Source organism: Ursus americanus, chromosome 10, assembly GCF_024610735.1.
Source record: "Ursus americanus isolate L20-20 chromosome 10, mUrsAme1.1.p, whole genome shotgun sequence".
NCBI lineage: Eukaryota > Metazoa > Chordata > Mammalia > Carnivora > Ursidae > Ursus > Ursus americanus.
The window spans coordinates 66,704,604-66,725,388 of record NC_142136.1 but is presented as its reverse complement, the minus strand read 5'-3'; the positions used below and the strand labels follow the sequence as shown (position 1 = coordinate 66,725,388).

At 34.4% G+C, this 20,785-nt stretch overlaps 1 protein-coding gene across 7 annotated transcripts in view; it reads left to right on the top strand.

Annotated features, from left to right (window-relative positions):
- The window catches only part of PDS5B (PDS5 cohesin associated factor B), a 186,464-nt gene that overhangs the window by 131,433 nt on the left and 34,246 nt on the right, over nt 1-20,785 (top strand). For all 7 annotated transcript variants that reach the window (XM_087865205.1, XM_087865202.1, XM_087865201.1 and 4 more), the window contains exons 20-21: nt 6,312-6,435; nt 9,005-9,163. In XM_087865205.1, coding sequence (XP_087721331.1) covers nt 6,312-6,435; nt 9,005-9,163 — 283 coding nt within the window. The remainder of the gene's footprint in view (nt 1-6,311; nt 6,436-9,004; nt 9,164-20,785) is intronic.

The following is a 20,785-nucleotide window of genomic DNA, read 5'->3' as shown; positions in this document are numbered from 1 at the left end:
CAATAAGAAAATAAAGAGGTACATGTGTTGGAAAGGAGGAAGCAAAATTACTGTATTTCGAGGCACCTGGGTAGTGCAGTCGTTAAGCGTCTGCCTTCGGCTCAGGGCGTGATCCCGGCATTCCGGGATTGAGTCCCACATCGGGCTCCTCCGCTGGGAGCCTGCTTCTTCCTCTCCTACTCCCCCTGCTTGTGTTCCCTCTCTCGCTGGCTGTCTCTCTGTCAAATAAATAAAATCTTTAAAAAAAAAAAATTACCATATTTCATGGAAAATCCAAGAGAATCAACTGAAAAACTATCAAAACCAAGATAGCCAAAATAAGTATGTAAAAATCCAGAGCTTTCCTTATATACCAGTAACAACTGTTTTGAAAATATTGTAGGAGTAAAAACCAGAAGACCTAGGAGTAAAATATACAAGAAATTTGCAACCTTATACTAGTGAGTGAGGGAAATAATATTTAACAAAAAATTTAGTCAGGAAAAGTTACATTACCCACTAAATAACTGGCAAGCTGTTTTGAAAGGGAAAATCAATGTAGACTGCTTATCTTGATTTTTCATATATTTGAGATGAGTCCAAGATTATCAAAAATCCATTATTAAAAGGAGGATTATTAAAAATCCATTTGTTAAAATATATTTATAGAGCCTATACTGTATGTAAGGTACTGGAGTATATAAGGTTCTGTTGAAATGAGTAGACTCTGCCCTTATATTTTAGTGAGGGAGAGTACCATTTAGACAAAAGCAAAAATCATGAAATAAGTGAAAAATGCAAATGGTATGCTGGCAAACTATTTTCAATATGCATAACTTAGAAAAAGTTAATATCTCTAATGTATAAAGACTCTTAACAGAAATAAAACAGGTTTCACAGAATACTAGCGAAGGAAGTGAACAGGAAATTCATAAACTGGAAATCCAGCCCCTCCAATCAAGAAAAGACATTTATGTCCATTAATACTAATTGAGGCAAATACAAAAGAAAACATGTAGGTGCTATAACCATTGTAAGCTAGCATTCCAATGGTGCTCTCTTGATTGGATTATAAAGTGATTCAGCTTTCCTGGGCTGGTAATTCGATAATACGTACAAACTTAAAATGTATGCAGTCTTCAGCACTGCAGTTTCATTTTCTGGAACTTATCCCAGAGATAGTTAGAAAAGATACCTACCTAATGTGGGTCAGGGTCTAGTCAGAGGAACAAAAACCATACCAGGTATTTTAAATGTAAATTAATTAATACAGATGTTTGAAGGATGAAAGAGCAACAGGTTACTTTGGTAACCCAGAGATTATGAATTGCTGGAAGCAGCAACCACCCTTAGGGCTGGAGAAACAACTGAGAATTGGTGTTAAGGACTGTTCTTTGGACGGAAGAGCCCTGTCAATATCACCCAACCAGCTGACACAGTAGGAGTGTCCTAGCTGCTGCTGGGAGAGTATTGAAACTACTGCACAGAGTGCCTAAAGAAGCTCTGGGGTCTCTTACTGGAAGAACCTAACAGGAAGCCAGCTCTTGAGGGAGTCTAGGAAATGTAATTTCAGGTTTATATCTCCAGCATCTCAGAGCAGATTATGGGAGGTTTAATGCTTAAAGCTCAGAAACTGTATGTAAATAGCTAGCATAAGGATGTTCACGATTTTGTTAAGATGAAAAAAAATCCAAAACATGTAAATGCTCATCAGTAGGAGATTGGTTAGAATAGTTGTGGTATAGCTATCCACTAAAGAGACATATGACCACTAAATAATTAGTGTTTAGCAATACTTAACATAGGAGGTTCTCTCCAGCATCGTTGGTGAAAAAATGTTTCCAGACACTACGTATTTTGTATCCTCATTTACTTAGTGTATTTATGCATGTATAGAGAAATTTTAGACGTATATTCACCAAAATGTTAACAGTAATTATTTCAGGGTAGGGGAATTTTGAGTTTTTCTTTAGTGGTTTTTAAATGTGTTTTTCAGTTTTGTTTGCATTTTCTACATGTGTATGAAATCATCGGGGGGAAAAAACCTTGAATTGGAAAATCAATTTAACAAGGGAATAAAGGATTTCTTTTAATAGGAACTTTTTTTTTTTTTTTTAAGATTTTGTTTGTTTATTTGACAGAGAGAGAGACAACCAGCGAGAGAGGGAACACAAGCAGGGGGAGTGGGAGAGGAAGAAGCAGGCTCCCAGCAGAGGAGCCCGATAAGTGGGGCTCGATCCCAGGACCCCAGGATCACGCCCTGAGCCAAAGGCAGATGCTTAACGACTGAGCCACCAGGCGCCCCAATAGGAACTTATTAATAGAAAAAGCAATCAGAAGATAGTTGTTTCATTTACATTTCACTAACATCTCAGACTCTGCCTAGTACTTCAGAATTCTTGAAAGTGTTTTTTCTTTGTTTATTGTTTTGGTTTATTTCTGTTTTCTGTTTAAATGAGTATGCAGAACATTGGATGAGCTTAAAATTTCTCATTCTGTCTTTAAAAATTCCAACCAAAATTGCCTTTTACTTGTGTGTGACCTGTAATTTTCTCTTGATTACTAAGAAAAGGGATTATGGATGTTTGTATTGACAAGTCTAATCTATGAGAAGACACATCTTATCTAGGGAGTTTAGTTACTGAAGTCACCAGAAGATAATAATTTTTCATTTCACAAAGAAGCCACAAACCATAGACTAAAAGGATCGTTTGGTGAGACTCATATTTTTTATACATTTTATTACTGAAATTTTCAGACATATATAGAAGTAGCTAGAATATTATAATGAACTTCCATGTATCCAGTAACTAGTTAATGTATGAATAACTTAGCTGCTTTTGTTTAATTTATAGTTCTACATACTCCCCATTCCCCTTATATTTAAAAGCAAATGCCAGACTGTATATACCATTTCATCTGTACATCTGAGTATCTCTAAAAGATAAGAACTCTTAAAAAAATAAGCATAATGCCTTTGTCACATAGTTAACATTGTGTAATGTTAATAATATCCAATTTTCTCAAAAATGTAATTTTTTAAAAATCAGGATCCACATTATTATTTGTTGATAAATCTCTTAAAGTGCCTTGTTTCCTGTAGGCTCCCCTCCAATTCTCTTTTTCTGTTTGTATTTGATAAAGAAACCAGGTTTCTCTTGCAGTTTCACGTAGACTGATTTTTGCTAATTGTATGCCTTTGGCATGTTTTAATGGGTTCCTTATATTTTCTGTAAAGTGATAGTTGAATGCAGAGGCCTGGTTGGATTCCAGTTCAACTTTTTTGTTGTTACAGGACCACTTTATAAATGGTGGTATGCTCTTCTCTCAGAAGGCACATGTTATCTGGTTATTTCTCTTTTTATGACGTTAGAAACTGATGATACTTAGTAATTAATGGTGATATTCTGGCATTCTTCCTTTATTAGCTGAATACTTTTATAAAGAGGAACTTATCTATTCTCTGGTTCCCCAGCGTTGCATCTACAGAAAGGCAGATTAAATGCTTTGTTTTTTTGTGTTATAGAACAGTGTTCAAATAGTGAGTTTACTAGCATCCTCCAAATGTGACAGTTAATTTGTTGTCTTTTTAAAATATCATGCTCAGATTTGTTTGTATACATACATTTATCATTTCTGCCAGTCCTCATTTTTTAGATATCTGTATTTTCATCTGGGATCATTTTCTTCTTGAATAACTAATATTTCTTACTGTATAGTTCTGCTTGTAATTAATTATCTCAGCTTTTCTTTGTCTGCAAAAAAAATCTTTATTTTGCCTTCATTCTTGAAAGGTATTTTTTTTCTCAGAATAGAATTCTCAATTGACAGTTATTTTCATTTAGTACCTAAAAGATTTCACTCTGTTATTTTCTGGATTGCAGTTTTTGATGAAAAGTGTTCCTCTGTATGTATTGTTTCTCTCTATGTAATATGTATTTTTTTTTCGGACAGTTTTCAAGATTTTTTTCTTTATCACTGTTTTTACCAAATTGATAATGGCATGTCTTGGAATGGTTTATTTTATGTTTCTTCTGCTTGAGTCTTATTGAGATTTGGGAGACTATGGGTCTATTTCCATCAGATTTGGAAAAATTGTGGCTACTATTTCTTCATTATTTTTTTCTGTTCTCCTGTCCTCGCCTCTTTGTTTTCTGGGACTCTGGTTGCATATATTTTTGACTACTAATATTTTCTTACAGGTTACTGATGCTCTGTTCTTTTTTTTTTTTTTCCTGTTTTTGGTTGGTTGGTTGTTTTGTTTTACATAGTTTCTATTGCAATGTCTTCAAGTTCACTCATGTTTTCTTCTGTAACATATGATCTGCTTTTGACCCTATTAGTATATTATACATTGCAGTTTTTGTATTTTTCATTTTTAGTAGTTCCATTTAGGTCTTTTTAATATATTTTGTTTCTGTTCTCATCATGTTCATGTTTTCTTCTTGGGCATATGGCGAATATTTATGTCTGTTTTAATGTCTTTGTTAATTTTGTCACCTGTGTCACTTCTGGGCCTGTTTCTTTTGATGAATTTTTTTCCTGGTTATGTATTACAAGGTCTTTCTGCTGTGGCTGGCAGAAACATGAATCACTAGCAGCCTTGTGTGTGTCAGGGAACTTTTTTGGCTTACTGCTTTCCAGTGTTCTTTTCCTGGTCTCAGGTAGTTTTTTTCTCATGCACGGCACTGAACAGTATTCAGTCAATGACTTGGGACACCCCTCTACGGATCTTCAGAATTCGAGCTCTCTTACTGTCTTTGTAGCTCCCTCCTCTGTGGAACTCTGCCCTAGAAATTATAGCTGCCTCAACTCCCATCTTGGTCTCCCTTGACTCTGTGCGACACTCAGGCTCTAATTGGGTTACTTCTCCTTTCATGGCAGTCTGGAGCTTTGCATGCACTAAGTGGGGATAGATGTAGGACTCTTCTAGTGTGTTTCCCATCTTTTAGGGATTATAGTCATGTGCTGCTTGTTGCCCAGTGTCTAAAACCTTTAACATGTTTGTCTCTTTTCTGCTTGCTTAAGGTAGGAGAGGATGTCCCATCTCAGATACGCTGTCATCATGTGAGGCAGAAGTCTTCTCAGTATAGTTTCAATTCATATATATATATATATATATATATATATATATATATATATATTTTGGTAAATGAGTGAAGGTAAACATCTTTTCACAGGACACAGGGTAATTTGTGTATCTGCTTTTGAAGAGCTTTCTATTTTTTTTATGACCAACCCATTTGTCCATGATATCGCTGGTCATTCTGTATTTGTAGAAAGTCTTTACGTTAGGTATGTTAACATTTTCTTTGTGAAACGAAATGCAGAATTTCCCCTTAATTTGTCACTTGTCTTTTTATTATATTTTGCTGCTGGTGTCTTATGTGATAGTCCGCTATTACTGTGATGAATTATTATATATCTGAATTCTTAGCACTGAAACACTGGGTTGGTTTTGGGTAAGAAGGTGGATTCAGAAGTTGCTTGTACTGTGAGATGTTTGAATAAATAGTTGAGCCAAGAGATTCTGCTGTATTATTCATTCTAAGTTTTTGTGTAGTGTAATGATACCATACCTGAATGTTCTTCCAGGTAGCTACGTGATTCTTTACTTCCTTCAGAACTCTGCTCAAGTGTTACTTTATCTGAAAGAAAGGTCTTCTCTAATTCTAATACTCACACACCACTCCCCATTCCCTATCCTGTCCTCTTTTGCTTTTCCTTTTTTTCCTCCACAGCAGTCATGATTTGACATAACACATATTTTGCTAATTTATGTAATATCATTTGTCTTGTCCCTAGTATGCTGGTAGCATGAAGGCAAGCATTTGGGACTTCTAATAGTGCCTTATACATAATAAATTAGTAAATGAATTTGTGTAGGTTTTATAATCAGATTTCACTTTATGTATATTGTGTTGGTGTGAAGTGAAAGATGAATCAAAGCAGGAAGAGGCTGGAAAAACAAACAGTTTAGGTCCCATTATAGTGGTCTTATGTATAAGGTGGCAGCAGCTTAGCTAGAGTGATAGCAGTGAGAATAAAAGAGAAAAGGCTAATGGGATTGACATTAAGAAGAAATGGGTTACCATCCGTGTTTCTCTTTAGAATTGTTAAGTGAAAAGGAGGGAAAAAATCTTGTATTTGGATTATGTTTTTAATGTATGAAGCAAAATTAGAGAATTGAAAATGAGTTCAGGTAGATTTTTTTTGTTCTTAACAAGGCATTACCTAAAAAATACAAATGGTAAAGTATCTAGTGGAGTCTTGCTGATTTTTCTGGTTTATTGTTTTTCTTTCTTTTCTTTTCTTTTCTTTTTTTTTTTTAGAGCTTTGCTTCCTGTTTTACATCACAAATCTAAAAAAGGACCCCCCCGCCAAGCCAAATACGCCATTCATTGTATCCATGCGATATTTTCTAGTAAAGAGACCCAGTTTGCACAGATATTTGAGGTAAAAAGAAAAAAATTTGTTTGTTTCATATGTTATAGTTAAAAAACATATTAATGATTTTATAAAATGTTCACATCTGGAGGTGTATCATTTTATAGTATGTTCTCAGAATTTGAATCAGTATAATCAATTTTGATGAGTGGTTAAAATATGAAAATATCTGATTATTCGTATGTTTAGTACTAACAAGTTCAGGAATCAAACAATTGTATAATATTTTTTTATATTATATATTTAGAATTAGGAAACTTTTTTGGTAATAAGTAGTTACATATAAAATTGTACTTATTGATAATAGGTAATAGGTGATTCAGTTTACGTTTGAAAATTAGAGTTCTGTTTATGAGATACTGCTGAATTATGTGGGATTTTGTCAATACTAATTGTTATAGTATAACACAAATAATTGGTATATAAAACAAATTTATACTTATATAATCACTGACCAAATTTTATATCAGATTACATTGTGTTTTTTAAAAATATATATCGTATTTTTTCTACCCTTGAAATTACTATTCCCCTTTCTGAGCATTGCATTTTATTTTATTCTAGTGTAATCTGGGGCTATCTTTAGTATTCTTATTGTATATTTAGCATTTTTACATAAAATCCAAACTTATAATTTTAGTTCAGGAGCCTTGAATGAAATCAAAACAGTTTGAAGCTACTGTTTAGAAACATTTATGCTAACTTTTTCATATTTTCATGTATTATGCTTAAGACCTGAACGAGGAAGAAAAGTAGTTGTCTTTATCGTATATCATCTTGTTGTATATAGCAAATAATTTATTTTAAATTTTGTGCATTTTGGGGTGCAGGTGTTTTCTGTGGTCTGTTTTTGTATATCAGAATGACTTTAATGAATTCGTGGTTGATTTAGAAAGCTTTTGTTTTTCTTGATTAATCTCCTTTCAGTTCCTTTCAGTGATGACAAGGAGCAGGATAATGCTGATAATAACTTGAATTTGTAGGGTACTTTTATTTTCATTTTGATATTATATATCTGATATCTTTACCATAACCTAATCTGTAACCCTTCTGCTTTAATGTATAGGTTTGCTAGCTTTCTGAGAAAAGGTTTCATAGAGCTGTCTGGCCTTCTTGAGATTACTATGAATCCAGGGTCTGACTATTAATTTTGCTTTTCCAGAAATGATTTTATTATCTTATTGTGTAAAATTGTCATACTCATTATTGAAAAAAACTACATAGTCATATTTTTATTTATAATATATGCAAGCTGGCATTTAGGTGTACAATGGAAGTGTTGAGGGAAGTCATCAAGAATAGCAAGAAGCAAACACATTTAAATACTCTTTTGACTAAATGTAGCTTCACATTACCCTAATGTGTTGGGGAAGAACAGTTTAATATTGTTTTTCAAGCCTTGAATTCTTGGTGTTCAGTATGGGAGGACAGCATTGACTCTATTTAAAGTGTCACTAAAATTTTTAATAATATATTTACTTGCTTCCAAATCAAAAGACACAAAACAAACCCAAATAGTAAAATACTAAGTTTTCTCCTCCACCTCAGCCTTGTGTTCCTAGCCACCCAGTTCTCATTCCCAGAGGTAACCAGTGTTACCAGTTTCTAATATACTTTTCTGTATTCACATATAAGTAACATACTACACATACGTATATGTGCATACCCCCCCACACACACATTTTGTCCTCTTCCCTCTCTACTTATGCCAGTGATTATACCCTATAGTCACTCTTCTGATTTCTCTATTTTAAAAATGTAACATTACATTTTAGATATTATTCTGTGTGGGTATATGAAGAGTCTCATTCTTTTGTCATGGCAAAATGTGTATTAATGATTGGGTTTTCTATCAGAATAATAAAAATAATTTCATTAGTTATGGTACTTAATATATGATGCTACAAAAGTCCACAAAAATGCATGTGACTCTATATAATAAAAGCTTATTTCTGGCTTCTGAAAAAAAAGTCCCCCTGGGTGTTTTTATTGCATTCTAATCAGTGGTTTAGACACATAGACTTTTTTTGGACAAATGGCTTCTCTTTAAGTCCCACTGGATCCTTGGTATTAAGCCTGTCAGTGAATAGAGAGAGAGAATATGGAGAAGATACACTTCTCATACTTGCCTCAGTGCAGGCATGGCGTACCTCACCTTTACCCCCAGTCTGTTAACCAGAGCTTATTCACATATTCTCATCTAACTGCAGAGGATGCTGCATGTATAGCTGTCCTGCCCAGGAAGTAGAACAAAAGTGGATATTGGTGAGCTCTAGCAGTCTCCCATATTCACGTATGCGGTTATAAAATATACATAATATGATTCTCCATGCTGAACTTTTTTTTTTTTTTAATCTACTTCCAAGATATGACTTGGGCAAAACCTGACAATATTTAAATGTGATGTCTTTTAGGCATAAATAACCTATAGAAGTTTAAATGTAAGCTTAAGCTACTACTTAAACCATGTATATATCTTAAAACTTTTGTAATTTTTTTATTATTTGAACATGAAATATGTGAATAGTTTATTTGCATATTTATAGAGTTGTATGTGTTTTCCTTTTCTCATTTTCAGCCTCTGCATAAGAGCCTAGATCCAAGCAACCTGGAACATCTCATAACACCATTGGTTACTATTGGGCATATTGCTCTCCTTGCACCTGATCAGTTTGCTGCTCCTTTGAAGTCCTTGGTAGCTACTTTCATTGTGAAGGATCTTCTCATGAATGATCGGGTAATTGATATTTTTTAGACCTGTGTTATTCACAGCATTATCTTCTAAAATTTTATTCAACAAAGAGACAAGTGAAATGATGTGAATAATACTTCCAATTGGCTGCCTTCTTTTAGGTTTTCCTATCTTTTTTACATGCTCTTGCCTCCATTAGAACTAAAACAACATCGAAACATCTCTTTAGTTGAGCATAGGCATGTAACCTGCAATGCATTCCTTGATAAATACAAAATATCAGTTGGTTCTTTTTCACCTTTACAGTAGGTTAATTTTTTATAATGACATCTATTTTTTAAAAATGTGAAGACTAACAAGCTAGTTCACAGTATGGTTGTCATGACAATATTGTTTCTTTCCTTCATATAGTAGAGAATTAAAAGAGCACTGGGAGAAAACATTAGGAAAGAAATAGTGATTTTGTCTGTTTTCAGTTTGTCTTTGGGGCAATGCTTGTTTGGCTGTGGGAGAACTGACCCCTTACAGTTGTGTGGAGTTTTATGTATGTGTGTGCATATTTATATGTACACACACACAAACATACACACATAAACATGCATGTGCAGACACATGTAACCATCAGTTTTGTGTCTATAGTGTGCTCAGCACTGTACTGGGTTCTTTGGAGAATTAAAAGAAGTGAAGGTAAAGTTTCTCCTCTTAAGATACAGTTACAATTCTTGCGATGTATAGCTATATTACTGCATGTTTCATATCGTTATTTTATTAATATATTTTAATACTATTAATACATTTAAACAAATTTGTTATGGAAAAATAGTTTGTGGGGATAATAGTCAAGATAATTGTACGTAGTAGATCTCTAATGATTTGTGGCTATTTAATTTTAGTTGACTGGAGCCCTATAATTTGAAGACAAGTGGCTCCTGTGTTAATTACCATTGTCTCTGGCTGTGTTCTTTAGCTGTGTCTCTTATTTTTCTTCCTCTGCGTATAGTATTTCATATGTTCTTTAGGTCATGTGTATTAATCATGTGTTTAAAGTTTTCTGTATCCTTACTGTGTTTTGTTTTCTTTAATGAAAAAATTTTGTTGTGATAAAATGTATCAGGAAAGTGTACACTTCTTAGGGATATGGTTCATTGAGTTATCACAAAGTTAGCATTTTTGACCAACTGACAATCCAGGTAAAGAAATAGAATATTACCAGGCCCCAAAAGCCCCTGTGTCTTTTTCTTATTATTATCCCCTCCATTCTCCCTGAAGATAACCATTATCTTGATTTCTAACACCAAAGATTAATTTTACCTGTTCTTGAACTTCTATAAATGGATTCATATAGAGTAAATTTTTATGTCTGGCTTCCTTCACTCAGTGTTACATCTGTGAGATAAATCCATCCTGTTGTGTATAGCAGTGGTTTGTTCATTTTTGTTGCTATATAGTATTCCATTGTTCGTATATACGATGAATCTGTGTTCTGTTGCTAGACATTTAGGTTATTTCTAGTGTTAAATGCATACTGTTGTTACAAATACTCCTCTACGTATCATTTGGTGTGCTAATGTATGCATTTCTATTGTAGGGTAATTGCTATATCTTAGAATATGTATAAGTTTGTTTTTTTTTTTTTTAAGATTTATTTGTTTATTTTAGAGAGAGAGAGTGTGTGCACCCATGCAGGAGTCAGGGAAGGGGGAGAAGGAGAGAGAGATGGAGAGAATCTAAAGCAGGCTCCCTGCTGATTGAGAAACCCAATACAGGGCTCGATCTCACAACCCTGAGATCATGACCTGAGCCAGTACCAAGAGTTGGACACTCAACTGACTGAGCCACACAGGCACCCCCGTGTAGGTCGTTTGAGTACATTTTGCCACATTGTCTCTCTTTCTTTTCTTTTTCTCTCCTTTTTTTTTTTCCGAATTGTTTTTCAAAGTGGTTATACCAATTAACGTTTTTTTTTTTTTTTTAAAGATTTTATTTATTTATTTAACAGAGATACAGCCAGCGAGAGAGGGAACATAAGCAGGGGGAGTGGGAGAGGAAGAAGCAGGCTCATAGCGGAGGAGCCTGATGTGGGGCTCGATCCCACAACGCCGGGATCACGCCCTGAGCTGAAGGCAGACGTTTAACGACTTCGCCACCGAGGCGCCCCACCAATTAACGTTCTTATTTGTGCCGAGTGAGAGTTGTAGTTGTACCATTCCTTGACTGTGCTAGATATGCCGGTCTTTAACATTTTGCCATTATGTGAATATGTAATGAATAGTATGCCCTTAGGCACTTTTTCATATATGTATTGACAGTTTGGCTGTCCTCTTGTTAAGTGTCTACTCAGGCCTCTTCCACATTTGTCTATTATATTGTCAGTCTCTTTTTTATTCACTGTTAAGATTTCCTTATGTATCCTGTTGGCAGTATGTTTAGCAGGTACCTTTTCCCACTTTGTAACTTGCTCTCTCACTCTCTTAATGGAGTCGTTTGATGAACAGAAGTTCTTAATTTGGGCGCCTGGGTAGCTGAGTCAGTTAAGCATCTGCCTTCAGCTCAGGTCATGATCTCAGGGTGCTGGGATCTTGTTCCACATTGGGCTTCCTGCTCATCAGGGAGCCTGCTTAACCTTTACCTCTGCCCCTCCCCGCTTGTGCTCTCTTTCTCTTTGCCTCTCTTTCAAATAAATTAAAATCTTTAAGAAAAACTTAAGTTCCTGATTTTAACAAAACCCATTATTTTCTTTTTAGTTAGTACTTACCTTGCCTTTTTTGCCTTGTCTTTTGTGAAAATAGTCCCTATATTATTTTCTAGAAGTATGGTAATATACAAGCCTCTAACCACATGTAGCTATTTAATTTTAAACTAAATATAATTGTAAATGTATTCACACTTTTCAAGTGCTCACTAGCCACATATTGCTAGTGTTGGACAGCACAGAACATTTCCGCCATCTCAGAGTTCTGTTAGACACTGTTACTCTAGAAGCTTTATCTATTTAGCTTTCACATTTAGCTATATAATGTATTTAGGATCGATTGTTATATGTGGATGTGATAAATGTCAAGATTCATTGTTTTATTTCCATCTGGCCCCACACCATTTATTGAAAAGACTGTCTTCCTTGCTGCATTTTTTTTTGAGGTGAAATTCACATAACATAAAATTAACCATTTTAAAGTGTACAGTTCAGTCACATTTTAGTACATTCACAGTTTTTGTGACCACTACCTCTATCTAGTTCCAGATCATTTTCATTAAGCAGTCATACCTCATTTCCCCCAGCCCTGGGCAACCACCAATCTCCTGTCTGTCTTAATGGATTTACCTATTCTGAAGAAGTTATTTCTTCTTCCATTTATTTCTTATAAATGGAATCATATATGACTTTTTGTGTCATTCTTTTGTCACTTAGCATAATGTTTTTGAGGTTCATCCACATTGTAGTGTGTATCAATACTTCATTCCATTTTGTGGCTGATTAATATTCTGTTGTATATATTTATCACAATTTGTTTATCCATTCATTCATTGATGGACATTTGGGTTGTTTCCACCTTTTGAGTATTGTGAAAAGTGCTGCTGTGAATTTTGTGTTTGAGTATTTGTTTGATACCTGTGTTTATTAGTTCTTTAGGTATATTCCTAGGTATATACCTTTGCTGGATTATATGGTAACTCTGTGTTTAACTTTTTGAGAAACTGACAAACTGTGTTCCACAGAGGCTACACCATTCTACCTTCCTACCAGCAGTCTATGAAAGTTCCAATTTCTCTTCTTCTTCACCAACTTATTATTTTCTGTTAATTTGATTATAGCCATCCTAGCGAATGTGAAGTGGTATCTCATTGTGGTTTTGATTTGCATTTCTCTAATGATCTTGAGCATTTTTTGATGTACTTATTAGTGATTTGTGTATCTCTTTTGGAGCAAAGACTATACAAGTCCTTTTACTCATTTGTGTTTTTGTTGAGTGGTAATAGTTCTTTATATTTATATTCTAGATACAGGTCTCTTGTCAGATATATGGTTTGCTTTTCTTACATTCTGTAGGTTGTCTTTTAAGTTGCCCTTTAATGTTTTTTTATTGAGATATAATTGACATATTATTTTTTAAAAGTTTTTTTTAAAGAGTTTATTCATTTACTTGTCACACAGATAGAGTGTGCACAAGCAGGGGGAATGGCAGGCAGAGTGCAGAAGCAGGCTCCCCGCCAAGCAAGGAACCCCATGCAGGACTTGATCCCAGGATCCTGGGATCGCAACCCAAGCTGAAGGCAGATGCCTGACTGACTGAGCCCCCAGGCATCCCTTACATTATATATTTTGATGTGTATAACATAATGATTCAATATTTTATATATTGTGAAATGATCACCACAATAAACCTAGTTAATATCCATCCCCACAGAGTTACAAATTTTTTTTCCTGTGAAAAATGTAATTTAAAGATTTACTCTCTTGGGAACTTACCAAATACACAATAACTGTAATCACCATGCTGTACATTACATTCTATGACTTATTTATTTTATAACCGGAATTTTGGACCTTTGACCCCATTCAGCCATTTTGCCTGCCTACCCCTGCCTCTGGCACCTACCAGTGTATTCCATGTATCTTTGATACTAGCCAGTCTGATAGGTGTGAGGTTATATCTCATTGTGGTTTTGGTTTGCATTTCATTGATGATTAGTGATGTTGAGCATCTTCTCATCTGCCTATAGGCCATCTTTATGTCTTCTTCGGAAAAATTGTCTGTTCAAGCCCTTGGCCCATTATTCATTTTTTTAAACATTTTTTTAAAAAGATTTTACTTATTTATTTGAGAGCGAGAGAGTGAGAGAGAAAGCATGAGAAGGGAAAGGTTCAAAGGGAGAAGCAGACTCCCCACTGAGCCGAGAGCCTGATGTGGGACTCTGGGATCATGACCTGAAGGCAGAGGCTTAACCAACTGAGCCACCCTCTCTGCCCATTATTTAATTGGGTTGTGTTTTTTGCTATCAAGTCATATAAGTTCTTTATATATTTTGGATACTAACCCCTTATTCAATGTATGATTTGCAAATATCTTCTCCCATTTCAGTAGGTTGCCTTTTCTTTTTTGTTGATGATTCCTTTGCTGTGGAAAAGATTCTTAGTTTGATATAGTCCATTTGTTTATTTTAGTGTTTGTTGCCTTTGCCCTGAGGAGACCATTCCAAAAGCATATTGCTAATACTGATGTCAAGGAGCTTACAAGAAAACTTCTGTTTCCTAGAAGTTTTAATGATTTCAGGTCTTACATCCAAATCTTTTTCCCTTTTGAATTTGTTTTTGTATGTGATAAGATAGTGATCCAGTTTCATTCTTTTGCTGTCCAGTTTTCCCAACACTCTTTATTGAAGAGACTGTCTTTTCCCCATTGCATATTCTTGCCTCCTGTCTCATAGATTAATTGACCATATGTACTTGGGTTTATATGTGGGCTCCCTATTCTATTCTGTTGATCTCTGTGTCTGTTTTCATGCCAGTACCATACTGTTTTGATTACTGTAGTTTTGTAATATAGTTTGAAATCCGGAACATGATATGTCCAGCTTTGTTGTTCTTTCTCAAGAGTGCTTTTCAGGTTTTAATATCTAGTAGCTTAAGCCTTCCAGATGCCTTCAGTGACAACTGCTGCTGTTACTGCTGCTTCAACACCGTCATCATTATCTTTTTCCAGATCGTTTTGGCTGTTGTTAGCCTTTCGCATTTCTAGCTAAATTGTTTTGTTTTGTTTCTGTCTGAATTTTAAAATCAGTTTGTCACTTCTCCCTGTACCACTCCAACCCAGCATATATACATACCTGGCTGGAATTTTGATAGGGCTGGTGTCGAATTATAAATTTCAATCATCATTATTATAATACCACCTTTCACTCTGTGAACATGGTATTATTAACTGAGCCTTCTGTTTCCTGAAGATAGTATATGTCTTAGTCTTTAATTTCCCTGGATAATGTTTCTAAGTTTCTATGTAGATGTCTTAGCTTTCTTAAGTATGTTCCTAGGCATTTTATGTTGTTTGATGCTATTATAGATAATAAAATTTTTAATATTTATTTTCTAACTGCATTTTGTTGGCATATGTATATGAAGTTACTTCATTTTTGTATTGACTTTTATCCTAGGATCTTGTTAAAGTTAGTTTTTAATTCTGCTAGTTAGTTTTTGCATTTGGGGGTTTTCTCTTTTCACAGTCATGTCATTTTTTCATAAAGACAGCTTTGTTTTTTTTTCTTTTCCGTTCTTAATGCCATTTATTTCTTTATCTTCCTCATGCCTTGGCCAGGACCTTCGAAACAGTAGAAGGGTGATAGTGGACATTTTTATCTTCTCAGTCTCAGAGGGGAGGATGGACTATAATAGTACCCAATAGAGGACTTGAAAACTTCATCTAAATGGCATATATATCACACTGCACTGAACCTATTTCTGGCATACATTTTTTCAACTTCGTCTTTTATTTGTAATAGTCTGTTTACACGTAATGTAAATAGTGATTTGGGTTAATTTGCCATCTGGTTTTTATTTTCAGTTCTACCAGTTCTGTATTCATTTTACTCTTCTTTCTTTCCTTGTTTTTGATTAATTTTTTTAATTCCGTTTTCCCCTTTACTGACTTGGTTTTTACATTTTCCTATTCTTTTAGTATTATCCTAGAGGATACAGCATTCTCCCTTGACTTCTGAAGGCCAATTTCAATTAGTCTATTTTAAACTTTCAGGACAGCAGGTTCAGTATTCTTAGGAACCTTAGCATGCTTCAGTTCCCCTTATTTCCTGATGGTTTTTGTGTTCCTGTTCACACAGGACCATTACTGTTATATTTCCTACAGTTAATGTTTATTTAGATTTACCAATATCTTTTCCCCTTCCTCTTCTTTTTTCATTCCTTTTTGTTTATGTGATGATTTTCTTTATACTTGAAGAATTAAAAGAAGTATTTCTTTTAGTGTGGATTACTCCTAATGCAGTCTCTTGGTTTTTATTTGCCTGAAAATTCTTTACTTTGCCTTCATTTTTTAAAGGTTTAGAATTCTAGCCTGGTATATTTCCTCCCCTCGGTAATTTGAAAATATTGTACCATTATCTTCCATTTTCTTACCTTTTCTTTTGAAATCAGCTGACAGTCTTGTTCCTTTGAAGGTTTTTCTTTTGCTTTGAATGCTTTTAATGTTTCCCGTTTTGCATTGGTCCCAGTTTCAAGATGATGTGTCTGGGTATGCTTTTCTTTGTGTTTATCCTTCTTGGGGCTTGTAGCTCTTCTTGAATGTATAGCTTTGATGTTCTGCTTAAGTTCTGAGTAATTTTTGTTTCATATTCTCTTTCCTGTCTTACTGCAGTTGTGATTATACACTCAAAACGTACAATTTCTTTTGCTGTGATCCAGCTGTTTGACCCTTTATGTACTTTTCTCCCTATTCATGCATCATTTTTTATTTTCTTCTGACCTGCGTTTGAGTTTACTAATTCACTTTTCAGATTTGTCTAATCCTGTGTTAAGCCCATACATTGAATCCTTAATTGCACTTATTTTATATTTCGATTTTATAATTTCTTTGTAGTTTTTAATATAGCTTTTAGTTCCCTGCCAGAATTCTCTATCTTGTCATTTAAATGTTGGACTTCTTTAATTATGTTAAAGTTTATATCAGCCTTAATTTCTAGACCTCCCATGGCTCTTTTTGTCTTGTCTGTTTTTTTCTCTTATTTTTTTGGTCAGATCTTTTCTCACATGTTATTTTTGATTGCATGGTGGACTTTGCGTGTGAAAAATGTTACAGATAATTTGAGGCCCTGAATGATTTTGTAATTCTTCTGGAGACGACGTACTTTCCTTCTGACAGGTAGTTGAGCTATTGTCAGATTAGTTTGGTCCAGGCAAGAATGCACTGACTGGAAGCTGGGCTTCAGTTTTTGACAGGCTGATTCTTTTTCTGGTCACCTTTATGTATAGGGTACATTTGTTAGGGAGCCACCCAGAACCTCTGGGGTGTTTAACAGGGACTCTGTTCTTTATTGGGCTCAGAATTCCAGTTTTTTCCCTTCCTGCTCTGTGACAGTGATGAAAGCATTGCTCAATCTGTAAGTCTCTTCACTTTCAGAATCAGTTATCGTTTGTATGAGAAAAGCAATCCTAGGGCCAGACTCAAATCTTGATTTCTCTCCTCTTTTGAAACTTTGCCCAGCAAATTCTCACTGCTTTGGTAGCTCTTTTCTCACCTTCAAACTGATTTTTAAAAAAGATCTTTTATCCAGCCTTTCCATTTGTTCCAATGGAAGATAGGTTCAAAAAAACCTAATCAGCTCTTGTCAGAACAGAACTTTCACTTATTTTAACCCATTAATTTGTCTTATTTTAATGTTATATTTGATATGTAGAAAGGAATATTTATTTAACATTTGTGTAACTTGTTTTATAATAATACAGTTAACATTCATTAACTTATTAGCTCCTGGTTTATTTCTCTCCAAACTTTTCTTTTTGTTTCTTCTCTGCCCCAGGTAACTACTGTGTTGAATTGGGGTTTTTAATCCCTAACTAGAACAAAACACCACTTTAGCACATGTATGTCTGTGAACAACATACTTGTTTCAGTTTTACTTATTCTTGAGGTTTATTTATGAGTTATACCATATATATTCTTGGCTGACCTGCCTTTATCATTACACATTTGTTTTTTTAGAATAACCCTCCCTTGTTAATACATCTAGATGTATGTGATTCATTACTCTGTATCATATATCTTCTTATATTTATTCTCTCAGTGGACATTTGGAATATTTCCATTTCTTTCCTCCATGGAACAGTGCTCCTGTGAATGTTCTTAAGAGAGGCCTCGTGATGCATATGAGCAAGAATTTCTCTAGGTTATATTTATACAAGTAAAATTGATGAATAACTGTGTACACACATTTAATTTTTCATTTTATTCCCGAATTACTTGTCAAAATCATTGTTAAGACTTATTTTTTTATTAGCAGTATATTGTACCCATTAGTGTCAGATCTTTTAGTTTTTGCCCATCCAAAAGTTGGAAAATAGTGTCTCATTATAGTTTTAATTTGCATTTCCCTGGTTACTAATTAAGTTTTTATGTCTAGTCACCATTCATGTTGCCTCTTTCTGAATTCCTTCTGAGGTCTTTTGCCTTTTTTTTCCCAAGGTTTTTGTCTTTTCCTCATAAGTAATCTTTACACACATTAATATTTTTTAGGTATATGTTGCAATATCTTCATAAAAATGCATAAAATCTCATTTATGGTGTGTCTTTTTACTTCTTTTATAGTGTCCTTAATTTTAACAAAAGTCATTAATTTTAACATAGCTAAATTTATCATTCCTTTCTTTTGTAGTTAGTGCTTTTTACATCCTTAAGAAATCCTTCCCTACTCTAATGTCATAAAAATAGTATCCCATATGTTCTAAAAGTTTTAAGACTTTCTTTTCACACTTAAAAAAATTTTATCCATCTGGAATTGATTTGTTTGTTTGTATGCTGTGTGACTTAAGAATTTCATTTCTTTTTACTACTTTAGGACAACCAAATTTCCCCTCAAAAGTTATTTGAGTAATCTTTTATTCCAGTCCTCTGCGTTGTTACCAGTCATAGGGTGTATAGCCTCTCTTCTTTACCATTGCTTTGTTTGCTCACCTACAAGATGTCTTTCATTAAAGTTTTGTAATTTTCTTTGTAAAGAAAATTTAAACATTTTTCTTGTACAGCTTTGCTAGGTACTTTGATTTTTTAAATTACATTTTATGTTTGTGGTTGATTTGGAGAATTATAGTTTTGATCCTCTATCCGTCTTTCTTGCTAAACTTTTTTCTCCTTATTTTTAATTATTTCTGAAGAAAGCCAGTTTTGGGGGTGCCTGGGTGATGCAGTCGGTTGAATTTCGGCTCTTGGTTTAGGCTCAGGTCACGATCTCAAGGTCATGGGATCAGGCCCCGTGTTGGGCTCTGTGCTGGGCATGGAGTCTGCTTGAGACTCTCCATCTCCCTCTGCCCCCCCCCCCAAATAAAATAAATAAATCTTTTTAGAAAAAGAATGCCAGTTTTGATTATTTTCTAATCCTTGAATATTTTACCTCTATATTAATTTCTTTATATTTCTATATGTGCTTCCTCTACTTACCATTTTTCATCTCAGCTTCATCTGTTGGTTTTTTTGGAAGTGATATATTCAAGTCTTCTGTGGTAGTGAAGTTTTCTATCTTTACTCTTTTTTTTAAATCACTTTTGTTTTGATTTATTTTGATACTATTCTCCTGGTTGTCCAAATGTTCATGAATTTTATATCTTATTGTGGTATAAGATTTAAAAAAATACTTCAATATCCTGTTTACACCAGTATCCCAATTAAATCCATATCCCATTTCATGTTTTTTATCTTGACTAGTATATTTTTTCATCCTATTATTTTTAGATTTTCTCTGTCATTGGTTTTGTTGCATATGTTTTGGTTTTATATTATTTTTGAACCATCTGACAGTCTGTTGGGTTTTATTTATAATAACTTTTTCTATTTTGTAATAATATATGCTGATTGAATTTTTTCTTATGAATTAAATATTTTAGTGGAGTATATCTTTGAATAATTCTTTCAAAATGGCTTATAATTTGGAAACTTTCTCTCTGTCCTAGCGTGCTAAAAATATTTTTTTTTCCCTTATTCTTGAGTACTAGAATCCTGTGTTTGAGGGTACTTGGCTGCAGAAAATCCAGAACATTGTTTTTTGGCATCTAGTCTTGCAGCTGAGAAATCCGAAGTTGATCTGATTCTCACTTCTTTTTTGGAAGGTTTCCTCCTGGAATCTGTCAGGATCTTTTTTAATATTCTTAGTTCAGAAATTTCATCAGAACCTTTCTAATGTGATTGCTTTTTCATTATTTCCACTTTTTATTTCGAAGGCACTTCTCTGTGGAGTGCATCCTAAACTGTGTGTGCTTGATGAGTTTGCCTTCTGGATGTTGGGGCTACCTATCCTGTTGCAAGAGGGTTATCTGAGCTGCTATTGAATTTGTTTACTAGGCTGCCTCTGGAAATCACTCCTGTCAGCTGGCGGTACACTGGATCTCCAGTGTTGCAGGATTGGGTTCAGCTCTTTTGTCACCTTACTTAAATTTCCTGGCTGCCACTGTAAATGCACATCTTGAATACCCGCACTCTCTCGTCTCAGGATTATTCTGTGATTGTACTGGAAAAAAATCTAACTTTTTTGGAAGATGTTTCCCTTCTCTGCTTTTTATGAAGATGTAAACCTAGCCCTGTTAATATTTTTACTGTATGTTTTGTGTTTTTAAAATATTTCTGAAGGTTCTGGTCTTCTTTTGGCCCTTTTTGTTTTCCAGCCCTGCTCTGTGTGTGTGTGTGTGTGTGTGTGTGTGTGTGTCTGCGCGTGTGTGGCCATTTTGGTGGGATTTAGGTAGGAAGACACTAATGCATCTTTTTTCTTACAGTCAACTGCAAACCTTTCTGATTTTTCTTCTGCTCAAGATTTTTTGTATATACCTCTTTCCTTGTTTGAGAACTACGCTTTTTGGCTGTCTTGATTTTTTTATCTCCTCCTTGCCAGCCGCCTTAAGTAATTGAATCATTAGTCTCAAAGGCTAAGTAAGGAAGTATATGTAAGAGATTAAAG